The sequence below is a fragment of the Oryza brachyantha genome, chromosome 11, assembly GCF_000231095.2.
Source record: "Oryza brachyantha chromosome 11, ObraRS2, whole genome shotgun sequence".
NCBI classification, from domain to species: domain Eukaryota; kingdom Viridiplantae; phylum Streptophyta; class Magnoliopsida; order Poales; family Poaceae; genus Oryza; species Oryza brachyantha.
The window spans coordinates 15,125,391-15,137,307 of record NC_023173.2 but is presented as its reverse complement, the minus strand read 5'-3'; the positions used below and the strand labels follow the sequence as shown (position 1 = coordinate 15,137,307).

At 37.4% G+C, this 11,917-nt stretch overlaps 1 protein-coding gene across 1 annotated transcript; it reads right to left on the bottom strand.

Moving 5' to 3' along the window:
* Positions 1-6,218: 6,218 nt before the first annotated feature.
* LOC102716459 lies at positions 6,219-10,573 on the bottom strand. The gene is made up of 7 exons (XM_006663525.2): positions 10,288-10,573; positions 10,102-10,187; positions 8,655-8,801; positions 8,446-8,554; positions 7,052-7,175; positions 6,686-6,959; positions 6,219-6,521 (listed from the first exon to the last, which is right to left on the bottom strand). The coding sequence occupies exons 1-7, from the start codon at positions 10,412-10,414 to the stop codon at positions 6,420-6,422; spliced, it is 969 nt and encodes a 322-aa protein (XP_006663588.1). The 5' UTR covers positions 10,415-10,573; the 3' UTR covers positions 6,219-6,419.
* Between the last annotated feature and the right edge of the window lie 1,344 nt (positions 10,574-11,917).

The window sequence follows — 11,917 nt, the reverse complement described above, 5'->3', positions numbered from 1 at the left end:
TTAATTCAAATTTGTCCTTACATCATGTGAAATTGATTTTGTAGTGATTTTTATATTAGTGTATCAATTTGTTGTTGCAATGTTTCTGAAATTAATACATAAATTTGGCTTTGCAAATTCTGAAATTTCCTTCCAAACTTGAACAATTGCAATTACAATTTGTGTCAACCTATAATTAATTATACAAAGCTAAAATAATTAATATTAATTGGTGGTTTATGGCTATTTGGTTAGAGTTTGTTTATATAATCAAGTTAACAAATACTTCTCAGGTTAGATACTATTTGTTCATATTCCTAGTTCTAAGATATACCATATCGTATACTTCTCTGTTTTAAAATAAGAATCCATGGTATGCCAGCCATTTTTTCACATGGCATTTAAGTTTTTGGCGCTTTTAAAATTGGTTGATATCAAATTTGCCACTTGCTCTCTATAACATATGGGTCCTCACGTGTCTATGACATATGGGTCTAGTGACAAATCTGTTATGACTAAATGTAGTGGCAAAAAAATTAATTATTCCTTTTTTCCACCGGTCTAGGATTTGCCCCTTATACTCTTGTATGATTACCGATGAAATTTAGTTCTGTTAGGGTGCTCCAGTGGTATATTAATATATATTTCTATCCTCATTAAATGGTTTGCCATATAAACAAAATGATGACATGACAACATGATTAATGAAGAAAGAGAGTAAAAAAAAATTAGAAATGGTTTCATCGTGAAGAACAAGTCTTCTCTTCACTCCATACACTAATAAACCATGAATTTGCCATTAGAGAGAAATCACTAGTTTCTAGGGGACATGTGTCACACTCTATTTTTTTATTTTTTAAACCTTTTTAATAAATAATTTTATTACTAAACCTTGGAGAAAAATATTTTCACTATATGAACCTTTTGGCAACGCCAATGTTGGTGGCGTGGAAGACAACGCTGCCACGTAACCTGGTTGGCGTTGCAGTCTTGCCGTGCCAGTGTCACTGGCGTGGCAAGATAATGCTGACAAGCCTGCTACACCAAAAACTCTGCGTGACAACGTTGTTTTGTCACACCAATGTTGGTGGTGTGGCCAAAAGGTTCATACGGTGAAAAGATTTTCACTCGATGTCAGTAATAAAATTATTTAAAAAATAAAAAAATTATCACGCTCAACATTGGTGTAAGAATATAGAGTTAGGAGAGAGAAAGATAAAACAATTATTACTCAAAGACACCTCTATTGTGTAAAATAATTTCTATAGATTATTTCTTATACTGTAACAATCGTGTCAGTTTCTTTAATTGGGACGACCCTTACCCTTTGAGATGGCAGTATTTGAGATGGCAGTATATTAATGTTACATATTAAATGCACCACCATTCGGTATTAGTTGAACCCTTTTGCTGGAATTGATTAGTTCTATTCCAAAAATAATTATGGTGGTTCCCGTCGTGTTCACGCACCTGGGATCTCGCGAGAGGTTCCACATCTTATGAGATATTTAAACCATCTCGTAACACTTACCAAAATAAATTGCCCGCCAGATCTATTTAAGTGCTATGGTAGCCCTAGTTTGTCGTTTCCATATTTTCTTTCTTCTGTAGCTCAGAGAAGGCGTCTCAAGATGCCTTCCGCAAGGAAGATGAAGTTCTCTATAGGAGGTTATTTAGGGTTAGCCTTGCTTGGAGCCGAAGAATTTCGTAGGAGCTTGGGAGAGAAAATATGTACAACTCCAATGCAATTCTTCCGTTCCAGACGACGCAAGCCAATTTTGAGGCCTTTGTTGGAAGATCCATTGAGGTAACCGTAAGGTAAGCGAAAAACCTCTAATTCTCGTTCAAAACCACTGTTATTTCACTTCTTTTTGGATCTGAGAGAAACATCGCCGCCGTAGTCGATGTGTAAAACAAAAGGTATGGTCTTGCTGATCCGAGTCCCTTTTCCCCTTATGATGGTAATTTTAATTGTTTAGATCTGAGTACGCATGTAGATTGTGATATGATGCTGATTCAGAGTGCAAGTTCCATAGAAACTCCCGGTGGATCTTGCGGTGCTTCTACAAAGTTGTTTAGTTTCAAACACCTGTTGACCATAAATAATAATATTATGACTCCCTACATAGGATATATGTATAAGAAAACTTTACTTTTACTTTCAGCTCACTTTTCATATTACAATGCTAATTGTTCTAATGTGTTCTTCATATTGCCGAACCAAAGCATTCATCTCACACGAATTTTTTTTAAAAAAATTGACAAAAAAAATTAAATCTTGACAAAAGATTGAAGAAATTCAATAGTTTATGTGCACTCGTTAGACCATTCGTAAGGTCGTTCGGAAGCAAAGCCCTATTACTATACTATACAAGTACGCTGGTCATCAAACATTAACCATTTTCATTTATCTCTCGCAGCATTTCTTGAAAAAAACTTCATTCTTACCTATGATATTACCCATGCCTGATTCGATAGCAAGAGTAAAGAGAACAACATATTCTTTTTAAGAGCCAATGGGACCGGAACAGTCTAGTCTCTAGCTGCCTAAGAACAACCCCTATTTGCCCAATCCAAAGTAAACCTATTACCCCTCGACAAGTCGACAGACTAATAAGAAAGAGCTTACTAGTAAGTCATCCTTCTGCCGGTGAACGATGCCGCAAACAAACTATAAACGAGACGTTCGAGAAACCGTCCCGATTCACCGACTCCCAGAATCCATCGCCTCTTATAGAATCCGGGCCTTCGTCACCGCGAGCATGTTCTGGTTAGAAACCTTCTCAAGTGAGCATGCACGCACAGATCGATAGAGGAGGTGCGCGTCGTTGTTTACAGAGTCGGTGGGAGAGGCGTTGGCCACGACGGTGGAGGCGATGGAGTCAGTGGCCACGATGGTAGAGGCGGTGTCCACGACGTATAGGTCCTAGCGCCTGGTTCTCACAAGTCCTTCGATGACGTCGGCCGGGATATGGAGTTCTTAGTCTGCGACGATGACGACATCCACCCCGCACTAACAGCGGCGACTGCACCCCGGGAAGGCATGGGGAACGACGAAGAGTCATCTAGTGACAACAACGACGATCTATTGCTTGCCGCTCCTAAAGTTTAATAGATCAAGGATTATTGTTTGTCATAGTTTGTTATTCAAACTTTACTTTTAGATATCTAAGAACACATATATAATTAGTTTTGTTTATACTTATTAATAGGAAAACGATAAGATCTATTGTATGTTTGATTATCTATCTTATCTTCTGTAATAACTTTTTTTCTTTTAATTCTTAGATCCTAACTATTTATTGGATAAACATTTAACTATTTTTATTGTAGTATGTGCCCAACTGATGTTTGGATAAATATTCTAACTTTTTTTATTGTAGAATGAACCCGTGATGTTTGTTATCGGGATAATATCGTTCGCTTATTTATCAGTATACTGTTATAACATCGTTCAGGGTATTGATCCATTAGATGATATAGAATTTTTAAAACACTCGAGATCCACGAAGTTACGGTCTTGAGATAGTAGTATGATCGTGGGCTCGTAGAATACGGAAAGCTCAGAATATTCAGGCTTTATTCTTACTTCGCTAAGAACGCGTAGCCAATCTTATTTAATTTTTACTAATTTTTTTAATAATACTCTCAGTTTTGCCAATTTCATACAAATTCCTCTAATCCCTTTAAAAATAGTAAAAAGATTTAATGTCACAAATTTTTTGATATTTCTTTATGCTATAATCCCCTGGTATCTAGTTTATGGATTAATTTGAGCATTTGCAATACATACTAAGAGTTGTTTGGTTGGATCGGCTACCAGTTAATTAGTTAGATTTATTAAATATTTTTAATTTGATATTTCATTGCATAGTTCACATATATTCATTTCCCGTCTAGATTTTAATGTGCAATTGACAAATTGCAAACTGAGTAAAACTTTTCAAATATTCAGTTTTAAGTTGTACATTTACAAATTTTAAATTACTAACTTCATGTCACATATTGCTTTTATAAACACTAGAAATTGTTTTCAGTTACTAGAACAGGAAAGAAAAGTTGCTGCCATGGAAGTTTATTATTTAATTTATTATTGGATCTGCAAGTTGTATAGTTTGTTGATGAGTGATGGAAGTGATTGTTTAATTTAGTGTATTTTTTCTTTATTAGATGAGATGATATCTTAGTTTTATATTTTTATGTCAATGGTTGTGACTCAAAGTCACGAACACAAGTGAATATGTGACGGGAGTATATATCCTTTGCCTATTCAAGTTGAACTCAGACAATGCTCAAATACACTCGTAGTGTATTATCTGATTTATCTTAAATTTTATAAGATAGGGTATGGGCTTTTATAGACTAGGAATCTCCATGTACAGTTCCAGAAATGCCCTGGAACGGTTACTAATAAAATTCAAGGGTATTAAGGTAATCTAAATATTATCTTATGACCAGTTAGCAAGCTATCATTAGCACTTGAGTGCTAGTTCCCGAGCATCTATAAGGAATATTCTTAGGAGTCTTAGTCGACAAGTTTCGTCTTACCCCTTCTCGAGTTCTGCTTCAAATGCTCTTGCTCCTCTGGCATGAAGTCAATTGTGCGGTATCTATACTATGACATGTTCATAATGCATATACAACACTTGTCTAGAGGCAATGTGACCTACTGTTCATATGGCTACAGTCAAATACGCTCTTAACACACATGTATTAGGACACACATATAAGCATTTTATGATTAAAAATTTATATCAAAATATAAGAATTTATGTACTGATTATTATGATTTCAATTGTTCTAGTAACTTCAGAGTTAATTAGATGCTTAGAAGTGAATCTAATTAATACAAAATTCCAAAATTAAGTACTAAAGTAACTAACAAGGAATCTTTTGATATCTTCTTAGTTTATGCTAAATAATCTAGGAATGCTTATATTTTATATGATAGGTAATATAAGATAAGGTATTGGACTATCTAAATTTTTACATTTTATACGTGCGCCCAGATTCATTAGTAAACCATATGAACCTTGTGAGAACTATGACATCCTATAACGTGTAACAAATGTAATATTATTTCTTCACCTAAAATCCATGATATATTTACTTCCTTTGTTCTATATTATAATATGTTTTAATCTATCTAGATTCATCCATGAATCAGTAAGTATGCTTTCAGATTTATTAGTGTGAAACTTCAGAGGTTATATTTTTTTCTTTTTTTTTTCTTAAAATGTGTTAAAACAGAGTGAAGCGTTTTTAATTAATGCATCATGTCAAGGAAAATGGTATATTCCATGGGCAAAGCAAATGAAAAGATTATATAGTACCACGCTTCGTAGATTATTTATGAGTATAAATTTCCTCTGATAGAGCATCTACAAGAGTTTGCTATCCCTACTCCTCATCCTTGTTTTTTTGATAAATTGAAAAAAAAACACCCTCCAATAGTTTGACATATGACTTCCCCAAATTTAGCAATTTGACATATCTCCTCGTTTGTGGCTATATTTGAGAGTCCAAGTTTAGTTTTCTATCCATAGAAAAAGTACGACGCACTTCTGTCCCACACGCGCATGGAACTCGCACACCCCTATTGTCTCCTACACGTGTCACCGCACGTCACCGCTGTACCGCTTCTGGGAGCCACGACGGCGACAAGGTGGTGCACGTCATGGAGAGAATGTGGTGCGCGTGTAGAGAGGCGGCAGTGCGCGTTACGGGAAGGGCGGGGCGGGGCGGCGAGCAAGAGGCGGACATAGATCGGCGTGGACGAGACTTTCGATATCAGATATTGAGTACAATTTTATTTACTATATTATTTGAAGCCTAATTTAGTTTTGCCAACTGAAATATACTAAACCATTAGAGATTAAGTATAATTTTCTTTGCTATATTATTTAAAGATTTGGAAAACAAAATTTGACTAGCTCTTGGATGTTAGGCTGATAGCTCTTGGATGCTAGGCTGATTGTGACTACCATTGCCGGGTGTCATCATCCCATTCAAATACATGTGTTTTCTTTCTAGTTTAAAAGGCGCATTCTTTGTCTATAGTTCTACTCAAGCTCACGTTTTGCAAGGTTAGCCGCATACATCTCATATTTTCCTTGACAAATTGCTCTGATCACCAACCAAACAGGCACTACATATATCTCAACCTGAGCAGTACATGCAAAGCAACAGCGAAATGAACTCATGGAATGATGGAAATAAAACTGTGGAATCATTCATCGTATAAAACTCAAAAGTTGTCATTTTTCAGATAGGTATTTCCTTGTTACAATGTACAAAAAAAAAAAAGGCAAACGATATCGTCGCACATTTGGCTGCCAAAAATAGAAACGACTGCTTGATCGCTTAATTTGTATCACCTCCTGTACAGCTGGGTAGTGCCGCAAGTCCTAAATTAAGGTCACATTGGTAGATGCCATGGGCTATAGAAGTCCCAGAGATTTTAGCTGTTGGACATGCTCTGAAGGGAGTGGCGGCGGGCACCAATCTGCACGCTCACCATCAACATCTTCTACAACATATTCCTGGATAAACCAGATACAACTTAAGCACACAAGGAAATAAACTTACAGAAGGAAATACACTGAGAAATACATTTTCCTGGAGAAACCAGAAACAACTTAAGCACACAAGGAAATAAACTTAAAGAAGGAAATACACCAAGAAATTTAAGTGAGACAAAACTTGCCTTGGTTAACATTCGCTTTGCAAGAATATGGTAATGTCTCTGCCATATCCGCTGACCCACCATGGTTGCTACCAAGACACTGTAGAAAATGCCAATAACTGTAAATAGTCCAAGCACGATTACTCCCATGATGAAGAGCAATGGTAACCCTGCTTCTCCAGCACCTCCCAAGCAACCACCACATTCTCCAGCTGTGGTCGCGCAGCCCTCAAAGCATGTAGTGCAATCCGTCCACATGCAGAGAGTACCAGGAAGATGGCAATCGGCACACATCCTGAACAGAAAAGAACAGTGAGTACCACAGATGAACCAAGCAAGCAGCATTAGTAGTTTGTTAATACAGTTGCTAAATTAATTCAAGCATACCCTGGTTGGCAGCAACAAAGACATAACTCTCGACAAGGCTGTGCCAGGTCATTCCGTACTCTTCGGTCATAACAAGTTATGAAGCATCCTGATAACCCAAGCAAAGCAAAAAATAGCAAGGCCCCTGTAACCAGAAGAAAAATACTCAAATTCAGTCCAGATTTAACTAATATGCACAAGAGAAGGTACACCAAATCTTATGGACAGTCTTCCCAGAGTTAGTGAGTATACATGTATTACAACCTTCATTTCATATTATAAGTCACACTGGATTTCTCCTAATTCAAACATCTTTAAGTTTGACCAAGTATATAGAAAGTGTGCTACTAATATCTAAAACAACAAATTAGTTTTATTAAATTCACAATTGAATATAATTTTATAGTATATTTCTTGTGTTGGAAATGATGCTATAATTTTCTATGAACTTGGTTTTCAATAAGTTTGACTTAGGACAAACCTATAGTGCCTTATAATATGATGAAACGGAGGAAGTATCACAGTTGACAAATGTTAGTCCCATGTATTACAGAATAATAAATTGACACAGCAAGGAGAATACGACAAGAATATATGCACTTCTTCACATGACAGATCAATTTTAGAACTTGCACAATTAATCATAAGAAAGAAGCATCGACCAATAAAACATGTAAAAAGTATGCGTTCCTGCTTGATCCGACCATGTGAGCTACACTCAAGTATTTTGGTTGATACAATTGACAGTAATTTACTGAACCAGACAAAGTTAATCAGATGTCTCTCCAATAGAGTTCATTGTGATGTTTCACCAAGAGCTAAGAATTAATCAAACTGAAGGCACTAATGTAAAAATGCGCAGCTCATGTCGGCAGTTTCTTGTTGTAGGCTTATAGAAAATTAGAAGCAGTGGCTTGGTTTCATTGGACACGTCCCCCTTCTACAGAAAGTACAGCTGAGCTGAATATTACAAATATTGATAGCTCATTGAGTTGATGCTCCTTTTGATAATATGATGCTTGAATAAGTCACTAGTAAGGCATGACATATTTAAATGGCAAATCATTACAGTGCAATAAACAAGGAAAAAAACTTGCTCTTTCCTATTCAGTACACATATTCTTCACACTTATAACACATTCTCTATATTTCAGTTCCTTTTTTACGAGCCCATCTCACCCATCATACATGGCATAAAATTGGACCACTGAGGTTGTATATACAGTGCGCACACTCATGGCAGATTTGACCTTTTAAAACCTACAACTCCCATGTGAATATGTGATTGAGTTATCTGGATGCATTGTGAATTAGCATGGAGATAGTTATTAGAATCAGGGTATGATTTCATCAAATAGCCATGCAAAAATAGGTGCAAGAAACAACAAAAAGTTGGATATGATAAAGTATTTTACCACATATGTAATAAAAACTAACTTCATTATCAAATCCCCAAGCCGTCCTCAACCAGTAATTCTGGTATCCATCAATAAAATGTACCAAATATGCCAGTGCAGAGATAACCTGAACAAATACATAACAAAAGATACTCTTTATTACTCAATAGAATGAAGATAATGGAGAACTAGAAAAAAATATATGTATAGAGAGAGAAAGGACTTACAAACTGCACTAGAACAAAGATGAATAGTATATCTCTAGTCACGAAGAAACGGAATTTCAGTGTTCGCCATTTCCTGTCAGTGTGGACATGAACCCTCAAGTAATAAGGAGCCTTACAGGTGGTGCAATGAGAAAATGCAAATCCCTCCTGTAGATGAGACGAAGAAAGTGTCAAGCATGGATAGTTTTCTTACAAAATAAAGCTTCGCAAAATAACGTTGACCTGTCATTTTTTGTGCAATAAAGTATCTTGAAAGCAAAATTCAGAGGGGATGAAGTAATCTATCAATCAGGCAACAAAGAAATTAATACATTTATCAAGAGTGTATCCTTTTTGGTAATCTCAATTAACATCATCATAATGTGCTTAGACTTTACTGCAAGTGATACATTTCATTATATCTAACTTTCTCACATAAGTACAGGATTTACATAGTAGAGAAAATGAGCACACACAAAAAAAAATGAGAACCTTATGATTGAATAGTTTTCATTCAACAGAAACATTAATGTTGTGAATTTTGATTAATCCTTTTTGTCTACATGCATGGTCGTGCCTTCTGTCACCAAAATAGAATCTACCATCTAAATTCCTAACAGTTGGGGCATGCCACCAATTAGAAGTTAGAAGTTATTCATCTACAATTAAAGCAGCAAATAGCACAGTGTCAACAGACAAGACAATGGTTTTCACAAAATAACTAAGCAACAAAGAGATAAGCACTGGATACTAATATAACCAAGCTACAAAAAAACTTGGATCCAAGGGTACAATTGATCATAAAGTACATCCCAATTAGTATCTCACAAAATACTAACAATCAAATGCACATTAATCATATCCCTGTTCTGCAAAATGGCCTCATAACAAGTCAGTTTGGATTGTGCTTCTGTTGCTGTTATCAAAATAGTAAAGGCAAAAGCTATACAAAGCATCCTAAAAAAAAAATCAATTTTGAAGCGGATGATTCCAATGGGAGTGAAAACAAAGTTGCAAACTTCCACAAACATTCAAGATTATCCGGTTCACCCATTTCATGCATGACAACTAACACATCACTACAAATGGATAGGTTGGCTAGGATAACAAGTCCAAAGCTAATTGAACTACGCATAATTGGACCCTAACGTTGATGGAGGCAGCTCTAGATCTTTTGTGTACTCTATGTTATAGAGGATCGATCGTAGATAACATGGTAGCAAATCACAAAAAGGACTACATTTAGGCACAGCATTTACATGGCCCTTAATTAGTCCACCGCAACGATTGAGGTTTAACATAATACATGCGTATATAGTATCTACCCTCTACCAAGAATGCCACTACAACGACTTCTCTCGGCTCGCAGCAAACAGCGGTTCTCCCAATTTAACGGTTAACGCGCAAGTGATGAAATGGGCGGGAATCATCCAGCCCTCCCCAGGGCAACGGGGCAAGGCTCTCTCACCTTGACGGCTCTCCAGTGGTCGAGGCAGTCGCGGTGGACGTACTTGGACGTCCCTTTGCACTTGCACGGCGCGATGAAGTCCCTCCCTGCACACGCGCACCACGGGTCAGATCCCCTCCCCACCCTAATCTCCCCGGACCAAACAAACGCCGATACGGCGGGCGGGCGGGTGGATCCGCAACGTACCGTCGGTCTCGAGGCAGATCCGGCACTGGAACTGGTCCCCGGCGCCGGCCTCGATGTCGATCTCCGACGGCGGCGGGATCAGCGGCGCCGCCGCCGCAGACGTCCCCCTCGCCGGCTGCTCCCCCATCGACGACGCCCGGCTTCTAGAACCGCCTCCTCGACCCTCCTCCCATCCCAAACCCTAGCTCTCCTCCTCCTCGCTCCGATCGAATCGAAGCCGACGAGCCGAGGATTCGAGGAGATGGCGGCGAGAAGAGAGGGAGGGTTGGGTTGGGTTTGGCTGTTAGTGTTAGGTGCGGTGGTGGACTAGCGACGAAGCGAGGTATCGATTAGTTGGGAACTTCCCCCACGCGACGGGTGGCTACGCGCGGGGATGACGGGTGGGGCCCACGCGGAGGTGGGGTCGGGTGGCTGCTACTTGCGTCGTGTGCCGGTGGGTGGGTAGTCGTACGTGCGGGTGAGAGTTGACCAGGCTTCGAGATTGGGTCGTGCTCGTGCGGTTAATGTTATTTTTTTGAGTTCTTTGCGAATTAATGACAGTGCGTGTGCTTCATTCGAGACCAAGGCTTTGCGTTCTCTATTTTTTTTATAGAATAGGAAAATATTGTGAAAATTAATCCAAATATCACTTTTCTTTTAAAATTCTCTAAAAATTGATTTCCTCCTACTTTTACGGCTTGAATTTAAAACCGATCAATGCATTGTAACTTTGCACCGTCATCCTTTAGCTGTTATATGCTTATAGGTCAATTTGAATTTTTAATCTTAAATTTAAATTTATAGTTGATTTTGAGATTTTTTTTATCGTAGTTTATTTTTAAGCCTGGGCTTTTAGCCCAGACCACTAAGAAAAAAGTTTATTTTTATTACAAATATATTATTTGATTTTTCTCTGAAAAGCCAAACAATCACCTCTTGGTGTACGACGGCGCAATTGGCTTTTCGGCTGGAAGATTATATATTGGAATGGTCCCCTGTTTTCTTCAAAGGAAGAAACTGCCACAGCAAGTTCCAGACTCTTTTTAGACCATTAGCAGGACAGATTTTGGAATCAACTGCGAGTTTTCACGATGTGCATTCAGGCCTGGTTTAATTTGCAAATTTTTTTAAAAAAACATCACATTAAATATTTAGACACATATTTAAAATATTAAATGTAGTCTAATTACAAAACAAATTTCAAAATTCGCTTGAAAACCGCGAGACGGATCTTTTGAGTCTAATTAATTCGTCATTAGCACATATTGGTTACTGTAGCACTTATGGCTAACTACGTCTTAATTAGGCTCAAAAGATTCGTCTTACGATTTTCTCCGTAACTGTATAATTAGTTTTAGTGTCCATGCATATTTAATGCTTTATTTAGATGTCCAAAGATTCGATGTGATGTTTCTAGAAAAAGTTTTTGGGAACTAAACATGGCCTCAATTCCTATATTTGTAAAGGATAAGGTAATGTTTGATATAGTTCACGTATTATTGATGTTTGGTCAAAACTCAAAGCCAAATGCACCCCTATATCGTGAGATGAACTAATATACCGATATATTGCTGAGATGGATTCATTATAATATGTTCTTGTATTACACATTTGATTCTAATTGGTATGAGTTTAGGTAAATGTATGGACA